The sequence below is a fragment of the Astatotilapia calliptera genome, chromosome 11 (genome assembly GCF_900246225.1).
Source record: "Astatotilapia calliptera chromosome 11, fAstCal1.2, whole genome shotgun sequence".
Classification (NCBI taxonomy): domain Eukaryota; kingdom Metazoa; phylum Chordata; class Actinopteri; order Cichliformes; family Cichlidae; genus Astatotilapia; species Astatotilapia calliptera.
This window is the reverse complement of record NC_039312.1, coordinates 23,112,055-23,135,386: the sequence shown is the minus strand read 5'-3', so window position 1 is coordinate 23,135,386 and position 23,332 is coordinate 23,112,055. Positions and strand designations below refer to the sequence as shown.

Here is a 23,332-nt window from a genome sequence, read left to right as displayed (position 1 = left end):
GCAGTCACCTTCGTTATCATAAACTCCATTACTGTAAAAGTAATCACATTGTATCATCTATGCTCAGCTTGTGGATCTGTTCTTTAAAATTTACTGACGGGATATTTGAGACATTTCACAGTTGGCCGGTAATTTCCTGTTTCTATTTTGGCTAAACTTTATGCTCTGTTACTGGTGTTTCCCCAAGGTGGACAGCGAAGCACTGTTCTGTGTGTAAGGGAGGTGGACCTACACGCACATCTGTACGGCTACCTTTCTGTGATCATTCATTGCCTCGAAAAACCGGCCTGTTATCATCATTAAGTTAATTTAACCCAAAAAGCCAGAAAATTCGAATTTCTTGAATTTATATTGAACGCTCTGATGAATAAATTAAATATCAGTTTCCATATATAAGTTTTAATGTATCTCACTGTAGCACTGCATGTGTTTGATTGTATAAATTCAGGGGGGAAAAACCCCATGTACACTGATGATGTCGAGGCCTCAAAAATTCCTGAATCTAATATGATTCACTTGCCGCCACATGACTGCATGTGTATGATGCATATAGGAAACATTAGGAAACTGAAGCCCCATAACTGCAAGTCAAACTGTGAACCACTGCAGTCAAATGTGGTCTAAGAAACTGCATAAAAAGAACAGTCATCTCCACGTTTGTTAATTAATCCAATATAAAGACAACATTCCTGTGCTCTCACCATGAGTATGCACTCCCAGGCCATCCAGCGTATTGGCAGCACGGCCCTGCCCTGGATCCTGTAGTAGTCTCCAGCGTACAAGTTCCTGCTCATGCCGAAGTCTGCGATCTTGATGTGACGCTCACCGCCTTGGTCCTCTCCGCTCTCGCCCCTCTCACCCCCAACCAGACAGTTACGTGTGGCCAGATCTCGGTGCACGAAGTTAAGCGAGGAGAGGAACTTCATTCCTGACGCAATCTGGCTGGCCATGGAAATGAGCGCTGGGTAACTGGAGGGAGGAAATTACAGATGGAAGAAAATAAAAACTGTTGCTTTGTGTGCGTCTGTGTGTGCTTTTAAGTATGTGTGTACATTTGTTCGCATGTCCTACCTGATGGTTGGCGTATTGTGTGAAGGTCCAGTTTTGTCCAGAAGCACTCGTTGGGACAAATACTGGTTCAAGTCTCCACACTCCATGTATTCGGTGACCATGCAGAGCGGATCACTGCTCACACACACTCCCAGCAGCCTGATTATGTTCGGGTCCTTCAAGCGAGACAGGATCTTCACCTCTTTCAGGAAGTCGTTCCTGTCGAGGTGAGAAGAAGTTGTTACATCAGAGATAAAAAAAAAAAAAGAGAAACAATTCCTTCTCAGGCTTACTGTTAAAAAAAAAAAAAAGCATACTTAAATATTTATCAAACAACATGTTTAATGTTAACTCTGGGTAAAGTGAGGAGGTTGCCGACCCCCTGTGGTCAATAATCAACACCTCCAGCCTGCAGCTCCTTGTGGCTTTCCACACTTTTCACTTCATTGATTTGTTTTTGCTGCTCAATATGTTTGTGTAGCTCTGGCTCTCACTAACCTCAAATATAAATCTGTGGGAAGATGTTCCCTGAACATAAGCTCACACGTGCTGATTTAATCTGCTCAGAGCAAAACTCCGGGAGAGCCGGAGTAAAGAAGCAGCAGGTGAAGGGAGTCAAACACCTACAAGTCTACAGACACCCAGAAACCTCATCTAGTTTGTGCACATATGGCCAAAAAAACCCTACAATTAGTTCCAAGACAGAAACATGTCATTAGAGGTCACAGACAGGGAGAGATGTCTGCACAGTGATAGACATCAAATAAGCAGTTGAATTCTCTTAATTAACTTTTGATCCACAGAGATCAGAGAGAGAAGCAGGCATTTATTGTAGAGGCAGTAATCAGCTCGCTGTCACCAGCGAGTGGCTTGTGAGTGATTTGTACATGAAAACAAGGTTTGCTTTACAAAAATGGCAACAAACTTCTACTAAAGGTTAACACTTCAAATAAAACAGAGAACCTGAGAATATCCAATGATTTGTTTTCAAATGACCACTAAATACTCCTTGATAATTAAGAAACTTATTAGGTTCAAGGACCTCAGGAGGAAGCGTGAAAGACAAGTTAGGGTGGGATAACAGAAAGAACAATTGTGAATCACACTGAAGCCAGAGTCCAGGCTGAGGCACATATGATGCTACAGACCTGGCGTTCTTGGAGGCGTCTGGGCGCAGTATCTTCACAGCTACCAGAAGGGGGCGACCTTTTCTCACATTGAAGGGGAACTCCAGTGTAGGAAGGTCCTGAGGGCTCTCGATTTCACACAGGTGTACCTTTCACCCAAAAAATGAAAAAGGCAGGCACTGTTAAAGCACACTCACCCTTCTACCCACTGGAGTTACTTTTCATCTCATTTCTCACCTCTCCAAACTGCCCCTCCCCGAGCTTCTCCTTGAAGATGAGACACTGGCGCGGCAGCTCTGGAAGCGGGGCAGCATCAGCTCCGGGGCTTGAAGAGGCCAAGGCCGGAACAGCGTAGGTGTTGTTGCCACTGACACCTTGCAAGCTCACGATGTCTGCCTCGGCATAGTGGGGGACGCTGGGGGGCATCGGGGGAGACACGGGCGGAGAGAGAGAAGGGTAAGGAGGGGACCCGGGGTAGGGAGGAGGCTCATCCTGTGCTGGGGGGAAACCTTTCTCCATGTCAAAGTCCAGACCACAAGCTGAAGAGAGGAGGAAGATGCAGAGAGGCTGGATGAGACTGAGAAACTACTGTGAGAGAAGAAATGTGTAATCAAATACATTTTAAAAACAGAGCTGTCTCTAAACAGTTTGGGAATTATTGTTGTGAAGGGATGGATTGGATCATTTGAGACTTGTTCAATAACGTTCAGCACATCTACTAGAAGAGTAAAACAGGCAAACTGAGTGAAATCACACACAAAAGGTGTTTTGACCTCACAAATTCACCGTTGTAAATGAGCAAATGATGGGCCCACACAGCTGTGCAGTCATTCATCTGCCTGGACGCTGAGCTAAAGGAAGAATAACTCAGAAACTGTCATCCAACAGAAATTCCAGCGCACACTGGGGATCTCTAGATCGTCTTAATTTATTAAGAGTCATCAGCAATCACAAATTTGTGAGCTCGTTTCTCACTGCGGTTGTGTCTGGCATGCTCATTCACACAATGCAGTGATGGCAGGGGAGACTTTTGCTTAAGCAGACACACTGAATCACCCCCATAAGAAATAAATCACGGAGGTCTGTGACGTGAAAGGCGTGAAGGTGCTGTCAAAATCAGTGACACGCTCCTGACTGAAGGCTAAACTTTCTTACTTAAAAAACCCCAAAACCCTTTCATGTATTGCACAGCATCGGTCTATTCTGCTTAGATTTAAACCTAATTAAAATGTGCTGCTGCGCTTACTAATAGAATTTAAACAGCTCTGAAATATTTAATTTAACAAGGGGTAACTTTACATTCAACACAAACTCCTCTCATGAGGTTTCAACAGTTCATAAAAGTCAAACACTTGCGGGGAGTGTGGCCTTTGAATACTAAGTTGTTATATTTTTGTTAAAATAATAATGGGAACGATAAGAGACTTTTTAGTCCGCTTCAAGCTGAGCACCCACGGCCCCATGAATATTAATTATGTTTTAAACAACTGCTTAAATTCAGCATTTTGGACTTTATAATAATTAATGACAATTAAGTAAAAATTAAAATAAGCCACGTTGCAGTTCTGTACAGCTGTGATTGATTGCAAACAGCAGCATGCTAACAGGCTCACAGCGGCAGGACTAACATGTTAATTTTAAACAGGTAGCAAAACACAACGTGCACACGAGACTGGTCAAGATTAGTTTTACCGATTTTTGGCCATGAACCAAATTATTAGACAAATTAAAATTGTGACCAGATGACGTGAAGCGAAGGCATCACCGCATTTAGCCGTCGAGGCTAGTTTTATTGCGGTCCGTCCAATAATTAATGATTCAATCAAACCCACAAATGTGGAAGTCAATGGTGGGAACTGTGGAAGAGTCCAGGAACGACTGCAGACGTGGCGCCAGGATTACGATCCAGGACTGAGCCTTGTAATTAATTATTAATTCAGTGTTTTTAATAATGCTGCTTCTATTTATTAAAAACAGATAGACGTAAAGTTAAGAAAACAATGCTGTGATTTTTATTCTGCTGTGGATTGTGAAGACCAATGTAGGCTGACATTTAATTAAGCACCAAGTAGAGAAACAGAAAGACAGAAACTAGTGGGTGAGGTAGAAAAAATGCACATTGTTCTATTCAAACTTTGCTTTTGTGAAATGTCATTTGAAATTTTGAAAATAATAATTCACATTTTCTCTAATTTTGTCTCTAATACCACTTAGTACACAGCAACAAAAATTGTGACCTACTCAGAAGTAAGACGCTTAGAATTATTCGTCTGATAAAGTTTGTCACAATACTTCTTGTGATTTATGTCTTGTATACATTTGTCCTCTGATGTATTTTCTTTTTCTGTAAAATGAAGTTAAAAATGCAAGCTCACTAACAACAGTGAGCATAAATATTTGCAAACCAGCAAACAACACCGCTTGATCAATCACATGACGGTGACTCACTGCATTCAGCCATGCAGAGATGGTCAAGAGACCTGCTGAAGTTCAAACAGAGCATCATAATGAGGAAGAAATGTGATTTAACTGACTTTGAATGTGACACGGATGCTGGTGGCTGGTCTGAGTATTACAGAAGCTGCTGATCTGCTGGGATTTTCACACACAACCATTTCTGGGTTTACAGAGAATGAGCTCGAAGAGAGAAAATATCCAGTGACTCCTTTTTGAAGTCAGAGGTAAGAGGAGACTGGCCAGACTGCTTCAAGCTGATAGGAAGGCAAGGTTAACTCAAATAACCACTCGTTATAAGCGAGGAGCATCTCTGAATGAAGAATGAAGAGAGAAGAGCATCTCTGAATGCACAACATTTTAAACCTTGAAGCAGATGGGCTACAGCAAAAAGACCACACTGGGTGCCAGTAGGGCACTTCTGAAGGCATAAAAAGGTGCAAACCTAATAAATTGGTCAGTAACTTAATTTCTCTTCATAAATAAAAGCGTTGAGTTGCTCAGTCACTCAGTGAAAGGTACAAACTACAGGGGGGGACCATCCAGTTGATCATTACAGCCATGCTGCTTAGTGCATCTAGCAGCAGCATGACTGCTAGTGTGACAGCTATGCTTTCAGCTTGGCTCAGCTCGCTGCAAGCTTTATAAAAAGAAAAAAGTCTGAGTCTGTTAGTCAGTGAACACTTTTAGAATTACCCAAGAGCCAAACCATCCCTTCAAACAAGCAATGAGTAATGTGAGTGGTGAGTGAATGAGAAATGAGTGGAGAGGTCAGACACATGCAAAATACACTAATTCTATGTAGGAAGAAATGTTTGTGTCTCGACTGCGACAGCACATCTGCCGTCTCGACTCAGGTAGTCACAGATGGATAGGTAGGTAATGAAGCAGGGGCCCCTCTTGACTGTTGGCCCAGTCTGAGGTCTCTTACCCTGGGGCACATTGAGGCTCTTTTCCCGAACCTGTGTGGAGCTGGGGACGACTAATGCTCTCGAGCCTTTTCTGTGATCTGGTAGGAGCAGGTAATGGGCTGGGTTGTTTAACAGCAAGGCTGGGAGTGCACACATACACACACACACACACACACACAAAAGAGGATGCACGGGGCGAGGTGGGGTATACACAGGCACCACAAAGTGGATCGTACAACGCACAGAAAGTGGCACAAAGTACAAACACAGCAAAACAAAATACCAATGATTAGCATGACAATGTTAGCATATCCATCATAATAAAAGGGATGAGGTGGGGTTGCGCTGGCACATGGAGCACAGAACAAAAGTGCATTGCAAAAACAGGCAAGTTAACGTAACTCAGGCAACAATCAAACATAACAAGAACCAGTGGATAAAATAATGTTTCTGTTACTCGTGTTATTTCAAATTCACACAGGCGCCTAGTAAAGATGGCATGCCGACCTCCTGCGGTACAATGCAAGCAAAGGAATGCCTTTTATTTCTTTACTCGTCTTTTCCCCCCTCCCTTGTTGCTTTTCTTCCCTTTTCCCAGAACAATAGCTCTTTTGTGCCCCCTCTGTGCTGTGCATCTTCATGGAGGCCCTCTCCCTGGCAGGGTGTTTAGTTTGATTTACTTTAGCATGGTGGAACGTGTTGTAAAACTATTGTTTTCTTGACATTCATGCCACATTTTTTCCCCCCGTCTCCAAATGTGTTTGCTTTCTGATATGATCAACAAAGCAATCCGTATAAACCACATACATTATTGTAGAAATTTACACACTGTACATGTGGAAGAGTGCATCGTTTCCAAGCCAGCTGCAAGTGGCTGATCAATCTTTGTCACCACATGTTTAGCATCAATCAAAACTAAGAGTGATTTCTTTGGATTGAGCAGCTACAACAGAAATCTTTAACCCCTCAATGAATCAAACATTTCCATCCATATCCTACATAACTGAATAGGTACCTGTGCTGTCTCTGTGATCTCGGGGCCGGAGCAGGGCGCTGGGCTCCTGATACTCCCCTTCTGCCTCTCTGTCGTGGTCTCGGTCATCTGGAAAAGTGTGGATGCGCTGGTAGCGACTCGAGTAGCTGTGGGTGTTGTTGATGACCACGTTGTCTGAGGGGACTGAAAGGTGAACCCGCAGCTCATCGCTGGACAGACTGCCTTGGGCCTGGGGAGGGCAGAGTATTCAGGCAATATAAATGCACCATCTGAGTCTCCGGAGCAGATGTGTGATCAAACCGTGAAAACGGGCACTGATCGTTACACAATTAGCAATAAATGTAAAATGATTCCCACTACACATCCAGATGGAAATGCAGAGTGTCTCTGCCAAAAGACTGGCAGTTGTTATCTCAGGATGCCATCAATCACTTAAAATTGGGTAAAAGGAACAGCTCAGGCTAATCACATTTCTCGCTTAGAGCCATTTATTCAGCAGAAAGTAGTTCCCCTTGAATCTGTTAACAGCAAAATTACCGTTTACCATTTTCGGTTCTCTAGAAAATTATCGTAATTTTTGAGGTTTTCAAGGCTTTCTGCAAAAGTAAACAAACATGTTTTAGCTGGAACGAGCGTGGGAAAAAACAAAAGTTTCAAAAGTTCGGCTAATAAAATCAGGACTATGTTTAAGAAGAAAAAGCCCACACTGCTCATTATGAGTATATAATGAGTTGGCTTTTCTGTAGAGCTGCTCATTTGAAGTATTACTATACTCGTGCACTAAAAGTATCCCACAGTGCACACATACTTTAAAATGGGCTGGATGTGGTGACCCTAAACCCTCCCTTACTTATACTGCAACACACCTGGGTTACTGGGGGCTTCCCATGATGCACTGAGTGTTTCCTTTTCACTTTCTGCATGTTTATACACCACTCTGCATTTAATCATTAGTAATTATTAACCTCTGTATCTCTTCCACGGTGTACCTTTGTCCTGTATCATCGTCATGTTGGAAAGTTTAACTGACTACACAGTAACCTACATAAAATTCCCAAAACAGGGAATAGGGGAACTGTGAATGAATGACTGACTTTGGATACAACCCAAGATCGGATGAATATAAACCACTTGGGATAAATAAGAAAATGTTTCATGAGCTGATCCTCCATGAGCGCCAGTTTAAAAAGGAATGCCATGTGACCCGAGTCTGGACCCACCTTTCCCAGTAACTTTTTCCAGTACTGCCTCCAAAGAATGACAACTATCACAGCCAGGAGCAGAAGGATGATGCCCACCAGGCAGCCAATCAGAATGGCTGTATTGCTGCTGTCGTCTTTAGCCACGGGAAGCCCCGCCCTTGGAGTAACAGCAGCAAACGCCGGCCCTGGAGAAGGCAAATAGAGGATGAAATGTTAGCATGTTTCCTTGATTTCCTAAAAGTTGCATGCGGGTCTGACGTCATGTCTATCGATCACCATGCAACACCGGGGTCTTCGTGTGTGGGTGTTTGTGAGAGACCGCACGCTGGTCTGAGTTAATGCTCTGGTCAGACTGCGAGGATTTGCTCTTTCGGCACAGTCACACTCTCACTGAGGTCGCGGTTTCATCAGGCTTACAAAGCATCTGATAGGGATTGCCTGTGTGAGAATGCATTTAGTATGCCCGCTCATACCAGAGAGCTTCTCAGAGCCCGCTGCTGTGAGAACAGTATGTCAACACTGTTTGGCTTTATGCAGCGCTTTAAAGTCAACTATTAATCAGAATCAAGCAGCTATTTCTTCTCCTTTGAAGGTCAAATGTGGCGTGTAATTTGAAAGATGAATGAAAGAGTTTCCTCGGTACAGTTTAGTGTAAACTTTTGCCCATAAACAAACTCTTACAGGCAACAGAGAAACTCATGCAATATGGTGCATAATGCATTTCCGTAGATGTGCGCACATAAATGCATATCATCAACAAACACACACCTGCGCCCACGCTAATGCGCGCACATTTACCACCAATTGATACATTACAATGTCAGAGCAGAAGACGGCCCCTTTCTGTCTGTCACTTCAACACCATGCGGGTAATAAATAAACCCAAACAAAGCCCTTCAACCGCAGCCAGTAACGAGGACAAAGCAGCATACACGCCACAGAAAACCATTTCCAGCTTTCTAAAAAGCCTGTTATTGTCTAGCTGTGGAGACTAGAGCCAGTTCCCAAAAAACATGCAGTTTGTGAGACCACAGGAAGCCCAGTTGTTATTCATACATAAATAAATTTTACTATAGCTCGGTTAGTGTTTTCTCCTCCAGCTGTATATCTTCAAACCCAGGGGAGAGAGCCCGGTGCCAAAGACTGCCCCTGTAATCCTTCTCCCATTATACTTCATACTCTCTACCGAGCAATGGGACAGTTTTAAGATGTTGGAGGAGGGCCAGAGTGGATGGAGTTAGCTTCCCCACCCCTCTGATCGTCCCCTCTTCTCTTTTTTTCCTCTCACCTGAAAGCGTCCAGTTACCAGTGGTGTCCATCATGACAGCGGTGGTGGTGGTGGTGGGGGGTTCTGGAGGAGCGAGGGATGGACAAAGGAGGAAGGCATGAGAAGAAAAGTGATGGAGACTCAGAAGAGAGTGATGAGCAGAGGAAAAAAAAGTCCTGGAAAGCAGAATTCTGCCTTTTTTCTTTTACTCCGATACAGCAATCTTTAAAGTTATTAAAAAAAAACCATAATGAAACAATTGACCTTTAATTTTAAGCCTGATTTCTCCTTTAAATACAACACACTGTGTTAGATAAGGATCGGGCACAGAGGTTCAGGCAAAGAAATTTCAGAGCTCGTGATGACGACAGAGGCCAGTCAAACACGTGCCTCCTTTGGCGCTGCATGCCTCTGGATCTGCTTCATACGCATGACACAGATGCACTGCCAACATGCTTACACTCATGGCAACTGGAAAATAAGAGATAGGAGATGATAGAGAGATCAGGGGAATTAGAGATGTGGTAGAGCGCAGCATGGACCACGGAGGGGTAAATGAAAGAGCACGGCAGGTGATAAAAGGAGACAACAGAGAAGGAATGGTAAGTGGAAAGAGTGAGAGGGGAGATAAATGTTGGGGTGATGAGCAGAGGGATAGAGGGGAAGCGCAGGACTCACCAGTAGGCCCGGTAGTGGAATTGAAGGCACCGCGGCTCGATGTGGGAGCAGAGGAGGTGACATTAACAGGAGGAGGAGAAGATGATTTGGTGCCAGGAATCTTGGGAATATTTGGAGGAAATAAATCAGTGTCTGTGACATCCTCCTCAAACGGCTCTGAATAACCAAAAAGAGACAGAGGGGAGGGGGAGAAGTCAATTTAATGAAAATAAATCATGTTTTATGTGTTTAGAGGGTTTTGTGTGACGCAGCACACCTTCTGGTAGCCCTCAGCTGTGAGGAAACAGTGACTGTGGTCACAGCTGGTTGTTATTCCAGAGAAAGCCAATTCATTTCATTGGATTTAATTACCTTGTTTTTGACTGGGAACTGATCCTTTCCTTATCGATTAGCATGACTGATTGTGTTAGCTCACTAACCCTCGGCAGGTAATCAAATAACATACTCTGCTTTGTTTGCACAACACAGCCAGCATCTCGGTCTTGTAGCTCACGTATGACTAAATGTTAATGCAGGAGTCGACCGGGGAGCTGGAAGGAGTTCGGTTTGTGAAAGTTGACAGCAGAGGAGCTCTGAGCATACTCTCAGCTGCTGAATGCAGAATGAATGAGCGCCGAATGTTTATATGGACCCCCTAATGTGAGAGATAGACTGTAGACATACGTGATTAGAGGGTGTAAGGAACATCTGACTCTGAAATTACCTCTAAGCCAGCAATGCTAGCCCGGTGGATAGTTGAGTAACAGGTTATCAACCAGGCCGACCGCTTTGTGATGCCAGATGTGAGCCAGCTCTAACTAACACAGCATACAGCTGCATTTGTCGGTAGTTTTGTGAATAAAGTCCGTTACAGACTTCGTGCGACCTTTCTTTACGTGTCAGACGTTTGAACCAAACCTCATTTGGTCATTTATCACCAGTGTGGCTCGAGTCCAGCAGCAAGACGTGTCAGGCCACTGCTGGGTCCACTGATCTGAGCCACCTGAGTTTGGTGAGATAACTCGGCTGATTCTTATCCAACTACACCTGACAGTGTTTTTAACTAGAAAAGACAGCTTAATTAGTCACAGTAATCTGAAGCTGAGAGCAGAGGAGTCCTCTATCCGACTTTGACTCAGATAGGCATGAAACTCATCTTTCTCTGTTCGCCTTCATGCTGCGCCTGATTGTTGGAACCTAGACACAGATAATGAAGACAACAGATGGAGGGAAAATAGTCACTTTTTTAAAAATAGTGTTTTAGATCAGGTAGAAAAGAACGAACGCTAATTATGTTCACAGATGGGCTGCTTTGGGTTTTTAAAATTCTGAATAGGAAAGTACTGATAATGTCTCAGAGAATAGCATGATTTTTCTGTTCATGTCCAAAAGAGGACTCTCAAATGCTGAACATGTTGATCAGTTAAAAGGCTGAAAGCTTCACTCTAAAAGCCACAGCAGCTCCACTTTACTTAAATTTTACACTGAACACCTGAGGAAAGCTGATTGCTGTAGCATGGATGAAAATCCAATCTCTCACAGGTCGGTATTTTTTGGCTTTTTGTTTTGGTGCCATCTATATTTAGCCTTTCCCTAGACAAAGCTAAATCTCAGCTTGACTTCCACGATAGTGCAAGTTGCTAGGATATGTGTGATGTAAGCGCCTAGCGTCTATAGAAGCAATAACCGCCTGCCAGAGTGGCTAAAATACACATCTCACAGATGAAAAAAAATGGACAAACTCAATTGTGTTTCCTACCAGAGAGGAAAGATATCTCGCTGATGAGCAGCCAACGGTCGGCAAAGTAGAATTTGCAGCGGAGGATCTGAGCCGGCCGGCCGCCCAGTGGGAGAGAGATGGGTCGTGACGAGGGGTCTTTTAGATCCTCGAGGGGCACAGGCAAGGTGAGGGCAGGAGAGGACCATGGCTGGAGGATGCCAGGCTTAAAAAGGCACTCCACTTTGCTGAAAACTCTGACACCCTGTGTGTGACGGTTATTACTGTGCACCTAGAGGAAGGAGAAAATTGTGTGAGTGCAGAGAAGCAAAAAAAGAAAGAAAAAGTTGCAATCAGTTACAAAATCTTTTCACTACCTATAGCTCATGGAAATATCTGGAAAACCTTTAGACCTTTGTCATTCATTATCCGCGGAAAGGCAGGAAGAGATTAAATTAACGCACAAAATTAATGACACATTCTCTTTCTGTTGAGCCATAATTGCTTTGGCACGACTTAGAGCAGAGCCGGGCTGCAAATTAACAAAATTAGAACACAGGAGGAGAGAAGGAGGGTAGAAGAAAAGAAAGTGTATGACAGAAGAGAAGAGAATAGAGGATATATCTTCTCTGTTTTACAAGCAGGGAAAGGCCAAAGACGGAAGAATCCATAAAAGCTGAATTAATATACGAGGAGTCGTTGTGGCTGGAAGCGGAAAGAGGAGCTTGACAAGAAGAGACGAGGATGTGGGGGAAGATGGAGGTTGGTCAATTGAGGTCAAAAGTATAGATCTAAGAGACTGAAAATTAAGAAAGAGATAGAAAAAAAAAAATCCCCTCTTAGAGAGCAGAGGCTGTTCTGACAGGTTAGCTGTAAACCTTACACACTGAAAGGCCAGCTGCTCTAACCTAATCCACGTGTTAAGTCTCTCTCACACACACACGGCGTGCAAGTGTTTCTGTTTGGAAAGGGGACAGAATGGGGTGTGTGGGTATGCACTGGAAGCTGGTGGTAGAGGTAGAGCTCTGATAAGTCAACAGAAATAAGGAAATTTACTACTCCTTCAGGGAATGCAGCTGCAAAAGCTTAATGTAAGACACACGTTAAGAAATCAAGGGATATATTTGTCTACGTCCACATGCACGGGCAAAAATCTTGGACAAAAAGGCCCAAAGAACAGAACAGAAACTTTAGAAAATGTGTAAGAAGTGCAGGTTATGGCTGACAAAATGTCAAAGGGCAGATTTCTCTTATTAAACACAGTTTGAGGAAGTGCGGTCTTCAGAGACGAGTCAAGCCAGAATCAGGTTCAGGTTCCCTCTCCTTGTTTATTTGACCTGTGTGTCTGACATATCCGCTCGGGCAGGCTAGTGTAACGCTGCGTGTCAGTTGAGGTTAGTGTATGAAAACGACTGGGGAAAAGGCAAGAAAAACAGGATAAGCGTAGGAAAAACACCACGAATACCGCTGGGAGAGATTTTTAAAAGGTAACAGAGGTAAACTGTGGAAAAACACGTGGAAAAAGAAAATAAAGATTCAAAAAATGTTCAGTCACTGTCAGGAGATTTTAGAGTAATTACTTGTGCCCTTTTTAAGGCATGCAGGCTGTTCAATCCACAGAGATGAATATGGTGCTTCTCACCCAAACCGACATTCCAGTCCGCGTCCAATGAGACAACACAGTTATAATTCAAACTGGGTTGCTTCACACCATTATCCCCCTCATTGCTCCACAAACTAACCCCAAAAGCCGCACAGACGCACAAACAGACTGTGATGCAATTTGGTGGCTCCCAGAGAGACGAGCACTGATGCACTGTCCCATCATAAACAATGGCACATTCAAACTAATTAAATGGCTGCAGAGCTATTCCAGTAAAAATGTTGCTTCCTGACGCTGCAGATAAAGGAACTTAGTGCTGTTTAAAAAGAGAGACACACAGACACATAACGGTGCTGATGAGGTTCGTTTTAGGGCCCGAGCTGCTTGGAGACAAAGGAATTTCTAAGCCGTTTCATCAGATGGAGAAATGGGACATGATTGTTTTGGGCTAATGAGATAATTAATCAACCAAAACAATGTATTAATTACAAATACTTCTTTGTCAAGTCAATGGCCTGTTCATAACACAGGAAGACAGGAAGACAGACACAGAGCAGTTAACAAAAGTTAACATTTTTGTGCCTTCGAGAAGCTGGACGCATCGAGGTGCTTCGAACGTTCAGACTGTAGCCCATAAAAAAGAAAGTTTGATTCGACTGCTGTCTGGTTTTCTCAACTTAAGTTTTGGAGGGTTTTTTTGGCAGACAGTTAGAAAAAAAGATCTTCATTTTAAGCTGAAAAGGATGATATGCATCAAAGACGCCCCATTTACTGAGCCGTGCTTTGAAATGTATCACACAGACAAAGAGACTCCTGTTGGATGGAAACTGTGGAGGGTTTAACTGCCAAAAAAATAAATATCAACTACATAAATACATTTATATGATCTTAAATGCACCAATCAATTTAACTGTTATATATAGAGAGAAATCTCAGTTTTAATAAGCTCCTGTGTTCCTCTCCCTCCTGGTACTGATTGCCCTGTTTATACATGTATGATTTTTCCTTTGTATTTTCCCTCATATTTATTCCCCAAAATGTATTTATTTTTGTGTTCGTTCTTTATGCATTTCTGCTTATAAAGGGGGGATTATTCAAAGTGTAACTGCACCAGCCAGAACAAAGCTATTCGTTTTCTACCAGCGGGAATACACGCAAAGAAAAAAACAATACAGAAATAAATCCATAAATAAATGAGTATTTCTTAAATTAATATTAATACATGGACGTGTGAATAAACAGGGGAGAGCAGGAGGAAGTAAATGGAAACCATTTATGCCACATTTTCTTTAATAAGTCAAGGTCTATGTTCAATTTTAAACTGTAAAAATGTAGATTTTAATAATATTTACCGACTCTTTCTTTCATTTACTATGGCAGTTTCACATCTCCATGAACAAAGTCCTGCCATGTCCTCTTAACCATTCACCCAAAACAAAAACACAGGAAATGCACTGAAATGTGACCTGATATGAGATTATCTCAACACATGAAAAACTGGTTTGCGATAAAATGAGTGACGATTTCTAAAGATGATCATTCTTACAAGGTGGATCTCCTCCAAGGCACAGACCATTGACTATCGCTTTTAGCCGCAACGGCATCTCTGATTTACACTATCTGCAGAGGTAACAACGCCCTGCACAGATTTATACACGCACTACTGCACACAAGCACAACTTCGAGTGCCTACCTGCATGTGGTGGAAGACTCGTGGTTTCTCAAAGTGGAACTCAATATCCACGCTGCCTTGCCCGAGGGATTCCCGGCTCCAGCCCAGGTAGTCATACCCAGGCCACACCCTCAACTCCTTAGTCTTTGTAAAGTCGTCTCCTCCCAGGACACCGTCACACAGCTGACCAAGCCCTCCAAACTGTATCCTGCACACAAACAAGCAACAGGTAGCTGTAGCTAAAGAGGTAGTGCAAAGTGTTGAAGTGTCCTCGGGCACTTATTGCATTGCTACTGAACCCCAAATTGGCTTTTGTGCGCACCAGAGGTTAAAAGAAAAAAGAGAGAGAGAAAAAGTGTATAATGGCACAGAATAAAGCACCAATTGTGTGTCTGAGTGTGGCTTTTAGAGCTCAGTAAGAAAAGAAAGTGCTTTGTAAGGACCCGTACATTTACCATTTAAAGCAGAAATAAAGCTGTGTGCACGAGGATGCACACACACTAACACAAGTTCAAACACAAACCTTAACCCCACTTCGTTTTCCCCCTACAAACACACACCTCAGCAAACAGCAAACACTAAGCAACAGAACTGGATCCCCAAACAGTTCCCCCCACTGCCGACCATATGAGCCCTCGCCCGTGCGTTTTGCTACGGGAGCGTCTGGATTACATCAAAAGTGCTACATCACTGGCTAACAAAACATTTCAGCCCCATTAAGCGCACAGCCCACGCAAGGGTGGACACCACCCCCATTTCCCCCCCTCCATGGCTCCCTACCAAAAACCTCACGGCCAGGAAACATGCCTCAAATCCCCGAACAACTAAAGAAAATAATGTCATTCCCTTTCGATTAGGCCGACTGGATAAACCTCATGAGAGGATTTGGCTTCAGAGCTAGCAGATGTGATAAGCACAGTTTTTGTTACTCCATTGATGAAGTCACAAATATCATCATGATAGCGCTTCACCCCACATTTCTGGGTGTCACTAATGTGGTGTGAATTGTTGTCATGATCATATTTCACATTTGCCGCTGCAGTGCCGTGATTTATAAACGAGGCCATGCCTGCACATTTCCATTAAAGCGAAATCCAGGCGTTTATGGAAATCCAGCATACTTGTGCATAAAAATGAAAATGGAAAAGATGCTCGGAGCAGATGTACGTCTTACCCTTGTTCCGTGCTCCCATCATAGGTGGAGTCGTTGAGATACACAGACATGCCGGGCAGCTGCATGACATGACCCACTGGAGCTGTGTAAGCCTTCAACCCATCTGAAACACGGCAAGACGGGAAGAAATATTAGTCGAGAGGTCCTTGAAACAAGGCATTTTTTTTCCCGTTTTCATTGTGAGTAGTTCAACATGTACAGAGCCAACAGAAATCCCAGCTGCAGGGAAGAACTGCTACAGCTGGATTTCAAGCAGTAAAACAAACTAAAAGGCCAGCTTCTCGGGCCTGCTTGGCCCAGTCACCATCCACCAGCGGAACTCGAGCCTCCTTGCCTCTAATGTACACCTAATCAGCCCACTCCCTGAGAACAGAGGTGACGTCAGTAACGCTGACTCCAGCCCGGTGCTTTGCTACCCAAAATAAACACAATTCTTCACATAACATATGTGCAGCACACCCTGATTGCACATAAACATGTGTCTTTAGATGTGAGTATTTGCAGGTACCGGTGTGCGAGTGCTTGAGAGCCAAGCAGGTCCAAAGTTAAAGCTAAGGAATAATAATGGGGTGACATTGTGCTGCCTCTCTAAAATCTGATATGGAATGAAATAAAAGGTCAAATATGTATACATATTTGACCTTTTATTTCATTCCATATCAGACTTTAGAGAGGCAGCATTACATTGTGTAGATTCTGCATAATCTCCAGCCCGTAGGAAAAACGAAAAGGGAAAAGAGCCGAAAGCCACATTCAAACATATTTCAGAGGGATGGTGTCCCTGAAGACACAGACCGGGAACTGGTCTTTTAGTGCCAGTGGCAGTTGTGATTTACTGACAACCCAGTGAGCGTCTGAGGGAGGTGGGTGGGGCAGGATAGGAGACATAAATACTCAGTGAGTCAGTGTTGTGCTTCAGCAAACATGGAGACCAACACCATTCATCAATATGGGGCTTCTTTTATTTGGCCAAATCCCACAAAGGCTGTAAATTTGAATGCCTCAATTCGATGTATGGAATGCATGGAAAAAAAACAACCCACACACTTGTGATCATTACCATCTGATACAGGATCAAATCTGGGACGACAGCCAGCTAAGCCATCTTCACCATATGAAATATTTTATCTAAACTGGAGGGCACGCATCGCCTAGCACAGACAAAACGAGTGTTCGTAAAATCGGGGACGTTGTCCATCAAATCCACGCTCATACACACTCACCGTTCCAAAGGCAGCCATAGAGCTCCACCCGAAGACAAACGCTCATAACCCGGTCGGCGAGGGGGTAGAATCGCACCATGCGAGCCACAATGGGAGGTCCGAGGTCTTTCAGCACAACATCATAGGTGTTCTCATTACCAGACACCACCTAGGGGAGAGCAGTTCAAATATTCAATCACACAGCATGTTGTTCGCCTCTGCTAATAACTGTAAGGTTGAATAAATCCACACCTTAAGGCGCCCAGATTTTATTCAGAGTGCATTTTCTGAATTTGTTAATCCAAGAGGAGCTGAAATGAACCGACTGAACTTTTTCTTTAATACATAAAGGTGCAAAGAATGATTGATTTGAGAGGTTAGAGCCGCAGGCTGTTTTTAGATGAAACACATTAACGCAAAAAAAATTACTTCGGTTTGCAGTTTCTCAATATTTGTTGTGTGTCAATATAAGGTCCAGAATAGTAAATGCAAGTGAGAGCCAAACAGTGTAACCTTCCTTAAACATTTTGTTGTCGGAGTTTGTAATTCCCAAGCTGCCATGTAAGAGTGGTACAAAACACAGAGTACCATGTATCACCAAATCAAATATTCAACAGATGCAATAATAGAGGCTTTAAAAGAATATAAACTCTGCACATGCATTCGTTGCATTGTTCAGCCGGAAGCTTGGCTTAGTTCCAAACTGCTCAACTTCACAATGAATAATAAGTAAATCAAATGCAAATGAATTATACAGATAGCTGTGATTAACACTTCATTTATACTCAACAGCCCCAGGATATTAAGTCGTATCCTATCAATAATGGAGTCGCCCTCAGCAGTATGTTTCTTGTGTTGACACCCCACTTGCTCATTTAATGACATTCAAACTGTTATTTCGCTCCATTTGTTTACCAGGCGTGACAGAAACAGAGGGATCCAGTTCATTTGTAATCAAGGCGAGGACGTGAGAAAAATCCCACTTACATCTTGGCCCCAGCGGTCCTTCCAGGTGATCCATTTCTCTCCATCTCGGGAATAGCGGAGCCGGTAACTGCGTGCAAATTCCTGACCGTGCCCATCAGCGTGGCGACCTTGAGTGCCGACCAGAGCCAGGAAGTGGAGTCTGCGCAGGTCAATCTACAGATGACAGATGATCATAACGTATGTCACTCAGAAAGCTGGAAATGCCAACAAGATTTAAAAGTACTGGGATGCTTCCAAACTCACCTACATTTACTCATATTGTTCAATTTCAATATATTTTAGGACTTATTTTCATATGCTTACGATAGTCTAAAAAGTGTGTGCTCAGAATGCAAAGAGCTGATTTGGGAGGATATCGATGACCTTGATGTAGAGAAAAGATGATTAGCGCGGTCTAGACTGACAAATATGTGTTCTTGTAGGATTACAGTTAAGAGCTTCTTCACCACTGCAATTTCAATGATTTTTAAAGATAGAAAGGAGAACTCATGAAGAGCATAAAGAGATCTTATCTGTCTTTCAGTATCTACTAAAAGCTGGGAGTGACACACGCATGCATTAGGAGAAGAAAAAGGAAAACAGCGACCCTGCTTCTGCCCAGATGTAACAAACATAACGACTGGCAAAATAAAATCCTATCTTTGTTGCACTTTTTGCACAACTGTAACAAACATCCATCCACCCGATTTCTTAACCTTTGGAGTCTATCCTAACTGTGATGGGTGAGATGCTGTGTATGGCCCGGACGAATCACCAGTCCATCACAGGGACTAACACAGAGAGAAAGGCAACCTTCGCATTCACATTCATTCATGTTTGTAGCTGTGGGAGGAAACCAGAGTTCCTGGAAGAAGAAAAAAAACCGCACATGCACAAGGAGAAAACGCAGACTCCACTTTTTTTTTCCTAAATGTTTAAACAGTATATTTGCACTTTATTATTATGCCCAACGAAACCTTATAGCTTCTGTAAAACCACCTCAAAGTAAAAATCTGTCTGAATTATTGAACAGACTTTTATAACGGTTACAAATGCACTCACACCTTGTTAATCATTAAATATCAATCAATACCTTTCACCAAACCAGCAGCCGTAGTGAGCAATAAGTGCACCTGCATATCAGAGCAGAAAAAGATGAGCATCCCACCTGAAGGTACTCTGATCCGCTGGGGAACACGGATCCTAATGGACACCACGCTCCGTCCCCCTCTCCAGTACTCAACCTGAGAAAGAGACGGAGATAGAGAGAGATGATAATGTCAGATAACAGTAAAGGAAAACAAACTGCAAGTTGTTTAAAGCGAAAACACAAATCGTAAGCTCACGAAATCCCAGTCCCACACGCAAACACTCGCACGCAGATAGAAACATGACTACCGGCAGACTGCATCAAATCCCCGAGTGCCGGCAGTGTGCAGAGGTACAAGTGAGAATTCAGCACAAACAGTCCAGTCCTCCACCAGCACAAATTGGATTTTACAGCAGCCAAACATTCACATATAAATATGACAACACTCTCTGAAAAAGAGAGAAAGATGCATAAAAACTGGAAATGGCTAAAGACAGAGAGACTGAGAAAACCTGCAGAGCCCTGTTATTACTGTATATTGATTTTTAGTTGATGTTGAATCTGTTTTTAATTTCACTTTAGGGTCCAGAGTGAATTTCCTGCTTTCAGTGTTTAAAAATGTTGGTTTCAGTTTTTATATATAGTTTTTATATGCATATATATTTATGTATTTTGCATTAGAGTTTGTTTATTTGTCTAGAATGTGGTTTCAGTTTTCAAAAGTCTAGTTTTTATCTTGAAATGTTTTTGCGCACTCCGTTTAGTTTAGTTAACCAACCTCATGGAAAAAGCAGAGAACACAAGCGGCTCATGAAGAGAGGAAACGAGATGAAAGGAGCAGAGTGAAAATTACCGGCTCCTCCACATTCTTCAAACCTCACAACAAGATCTGTGTGGTGTCGAGCGTCAGGACCAATCTTTGCTCGCAGGCCTGCCACGACCACACACGCACCAAAGGTTTTCACTCAGCCCAAACCCTAACCCTGAGAAGAAAAGTTCATAGCAGCACCGCGGAGCAGCCGCACGACGACCACAAATTTGGCTGTGTGCGACTCCGACTCGTACCGAGGAGCTTTGGAACAGACGCCAGGCCACAACCGCGCTCTGACCACCGTGGGGCTTCTCTCAAAATGAAAGCTGCTGCTCAGACCACCAAAACAAATCACTGGATCAACTCGGTCGCACTGACAGCCATGCTTGGACTTTAATCACTCCCGTTCTCCCCTCAGCGGGTGAGATCATGCTGCTGGGAACCACAAGATGATATCAAAACATTAGGGCTCCACCAAGTGTCCTCTAATGGAGAGAGAATGAGGAGGGAGAGCTAGCGTGCACCAGCCAGCATGGATAACATTACAGAACAGCGCTCTGCCAAGTAACTCATTTTTCTCCCGTCTCACTGTGTGTCTGTCTTTTGATTCCTCCCTAAATACCAGCCAACTCTTCATTCGTCTCCCATTGTTCACAGCTCACTCATTCCCTCCATCATTTCCTCTCTCACTCCAACCAATAAGCTGGTATTCCACTGGCCAAGAGTAATCACCTACCAGCTCTGCATCTCTCCCTCCACACACCACCCTCCCTCAAAAACCCTGCTTTCAGATTAATTTCCCCCCTACCTTTCAGCACGCCATTGCAGCGATCCACCTCACACTTATTTTATTTATTTATTTTTTTTAATCTTCATGTCCGCTGCTCTCTCTGTTTTCTCTCTTTTTGGATCTCCCTAATGTGCCTTAAAAAGAGGCTGCACTAATAATCATTTCCACATGGTTAGACGCTCTGCCAAGAGACCCAACCCAGCAAGCTGATGGAGGCAAGTGAACCCAAACACACACATGCACGATCCCACAGATTACACGTGGCGGTAACATGTTGCAGACCTTACAGCCAGACAGATAAGGTGGTGATCTAATTACCAAGTAGGTTTTAAGAAGACACACACAAACTATCATCTTCCACCTTAATCTAATAAACCTGCTAAAAATTACTTTAGCACGGTGCCAACAGACTGAAAATAAGACAGCACATCAGCCTGGCATGAGCACTGGAATATCTCATTCCTGTGGAAGAGAGATCGCTTCAATTTTGCTCGGCAAGTTTAAATACAACAGCAGCTCTTTTACAGAGTATGACAAGTGGCCAGCATGACATCTTGACTCCTGAAAGAGATGATAACGCAGCCTGATAATTGGGCCCAATTACCATTTTGTTGTACTTAAAGACTCTGTATACGATTAGCTGAACAAATCAGAAATGTGGGCGGCAATTCAGACGGGCGCTACCAGGCTATTAAATCCGCCCTATCAAGTAGAAACCAGCTGAGATCCCAGTCGGTGCTGCTATTCAAAGAGGTGATTATGTTTTCTTTATAAGAAGCTTTCTCCCGTGGCTGGCTTGGAAAGAAAAAGCAACCCAATTTTAGAAGCACCACACCTGTGGTTTTGCGTGCGTCAATCCATTACACCTCACATCAACCCTAATCATTCTGCTCTCAAACCATCCATTAGCATTTTTCCCTACTTCTCCAGGCGTCTAATTGTTCTTTTTGATCTCAATACGGTGTGAAAATCAAATCGCACGCTCTGAGAAGTTATTCAAGTTACGTAATCCGTCACAGCGAACATCAAGTCTGTATTCATTTTGTCACTGTTACACTTTCACTGCATGGTGATGTCTGCTGTCTGAGCTGTATTATCTCACCACATCAAAGCGGTGACAGCCAGGAATAATAGGAAAAGAACTTCTGAATTTAATTACTGTACAGCACACATCCAAAATAAGTCGAGTCGCTGCTGCCGTCCTAAAAAACCTTGTAAATCTGCCATTTTTTTACTTTCTAATAGTAACAGAGTATAGCACTTGGACAAAAAGCAAGCAATTTATCATCCCCTGAAACCTTCACTTAGTTGCTCTGATGCAGATGTGAACCCAACGGTGTGTGTGTTGGTGCACGGTGACATCACTGCTGTTGAAAACTGTTTTTCAGCCGTCGTAACCAGAAACCGCTCTTAACCCTGCATTATAACTTTCCACGTAACCCGGCATGCACCTTTTTAGAGAAACGTAACTCATCTTGGGTCGATGCAGCCCTCACTGAGTCTGACTGACATTGGAGGTTACAACGTGGGGTTAGAGGGGTTTCCGGTTACATCATCAAGTCATGAAGTGGATTTCTTGCTGAAGCAGAATTCAAGCGTAACTCTTCAAAAACTCTTCTTTAAAAACGGGATGGCAACCTGCTTGCAACTTGGAAAAGTCTGTAGATGTCTGGTGACTGCAGGTGGTTGTGGCGACCAGCTTTCAATCACAAGGCAGTTGCACAGGTTGCATGGTGGGAGGCAACCTGTCTCCAAACAATTGCAGTCAGAACATCAGAAAGACTGGCAAAGGTTTGAAAGTAACTTACATCTAATTCATAAATGCAAACATATTCAACACACTGTAATCAATCCAAGTCAGAAACTCATCTGCAATATGTCTCTTACTGTTACTCAGTGCAACTGGTTGCCAACTGGTTGTATACTGGTTACTGATGCCCATTTTGCATTTTCTTTGAGGTTCTGGCTCGACTCTGAATCTAAACAGGTATTGTGAATTTCTGTCTCTGTAGATTGCAACAGATTTCATCACCTTCAGCTGCACATTGAGTTCATCTTATTGCTGTTTTATTGCTCTCTCAGCTGACTGCGGCCATCTTCAGAGTAACCATTTAAAAGGCAAAAAGATCACTTTTGTTGTGACTGTAGCATAAGCGGAAGAAGAACTACAGATTTTAGACAAAAGTTTGTGTTTGTGGAAATGTGCTTAGGTATTTGAGAGTAACCTTTGAACTCCAGGTACAACAGACACACAGACACACACTTCCCACCTTCCATGTTTGGCCTCTGTGGAGTCTGACCAGGCGCTGGAGGCAGTGATGTCAGAATCTGGGATGGTGCCATCCTCCATCCCCAGGGCGTAACGACACTGAGCTGTAAGGGAAGGGTTGAGGGAGATAGAGACAGAGAAGGAGAGGAAGACAGAGGCCGGATAAAGATATGAGAAAAATTCTCCTCCGTGTGGAGCACATGTCCAGGGGAAATTTAATATTTCCATTAGAGCATGAGTGGTCATCATTGGTCACGGAGCATAATGTTGTTATGTCATTTCTGGGAAAAGTTCCGGACTTTATGCTTCATAACTCACACAGACAGTGAGTGGAAGGGGAAAAATGTAACGCTCCTACCTTTGCTTTTATTTGCTT

The 23,332-nt window shown here is 43.3% G+C and overlaps 1 protein-coding gene across 3 annotated transcripts in view; it reads right to left on the bottom strand.

Annotated features, from left to right (window-relative positions):
• Positions 1–23,332, bottom strand: part of ddr1 (discoidin domain receptor tyrosine kinase 1) — a 50,792-nt gene that overhangs the window by 3,165 nt on the left and 24,295 nt on the right. Inside the window, exons 3-18 of one of the 3 annotated variants that reach the window (XM_026184957.1) lie at positions 22,958–23,060; positions 19,165–19,240; positions 18,018–18,170; positions 17,052–17,199; positions 15,829–15,931; positions 14,676–14,862; positions 11,422–11,671; positions 9,684–9,839; positions 9,027–9,089; positions 7,757–7,923; positions 6,558–6,765; positions 5,563–5,682; positions 2,415–2,716; positions 2,199–2,326; positions 1,072–1,269; positions 702–969 (exon numbers count right to left, since the gene is read on the bottom strand). In XM_026184957.1, the coding sequence (XP_026040742.1) occupies positions 702–969; positions 1,072–1,269; positions 2,199–2,326; positions 2,415–2,716; positions 5,563–5,682; positions 6,558–6,765; positions 7,757–7,923; positions 9,027–9,089; positions 9,684–9,839; positions 11,422–11,671; positions 14,676–14,862; positions 15,829–15,931; positions 17,052–17,199; positions 18,018–18,170; positions 19,165–19,240; positions 22,958–23,060 (2,630 nt within the window). The remainder of the gene's footprint in view (positions 1–701; positions 970–1,071; positions 1,270–2,198; positions 2,327–2,414; positions 2,717–5,562; positions 5,683–6,557; positions 6,766–7,756; positions 7,924–9,026; positions 9,090–9,683; positions 9,840–11,421; positions 11,672–14,675; positions 14,863–15,828; positions 15,932–17,051; positions 17,200–18,017; positions 18,171–19,164; positions 19,241–22,957; positions 23,061–23,332) is intronic. The other 2 variants (XM_026184955.1, XM_026184956.1) reach the window with 2 other exon arrangements.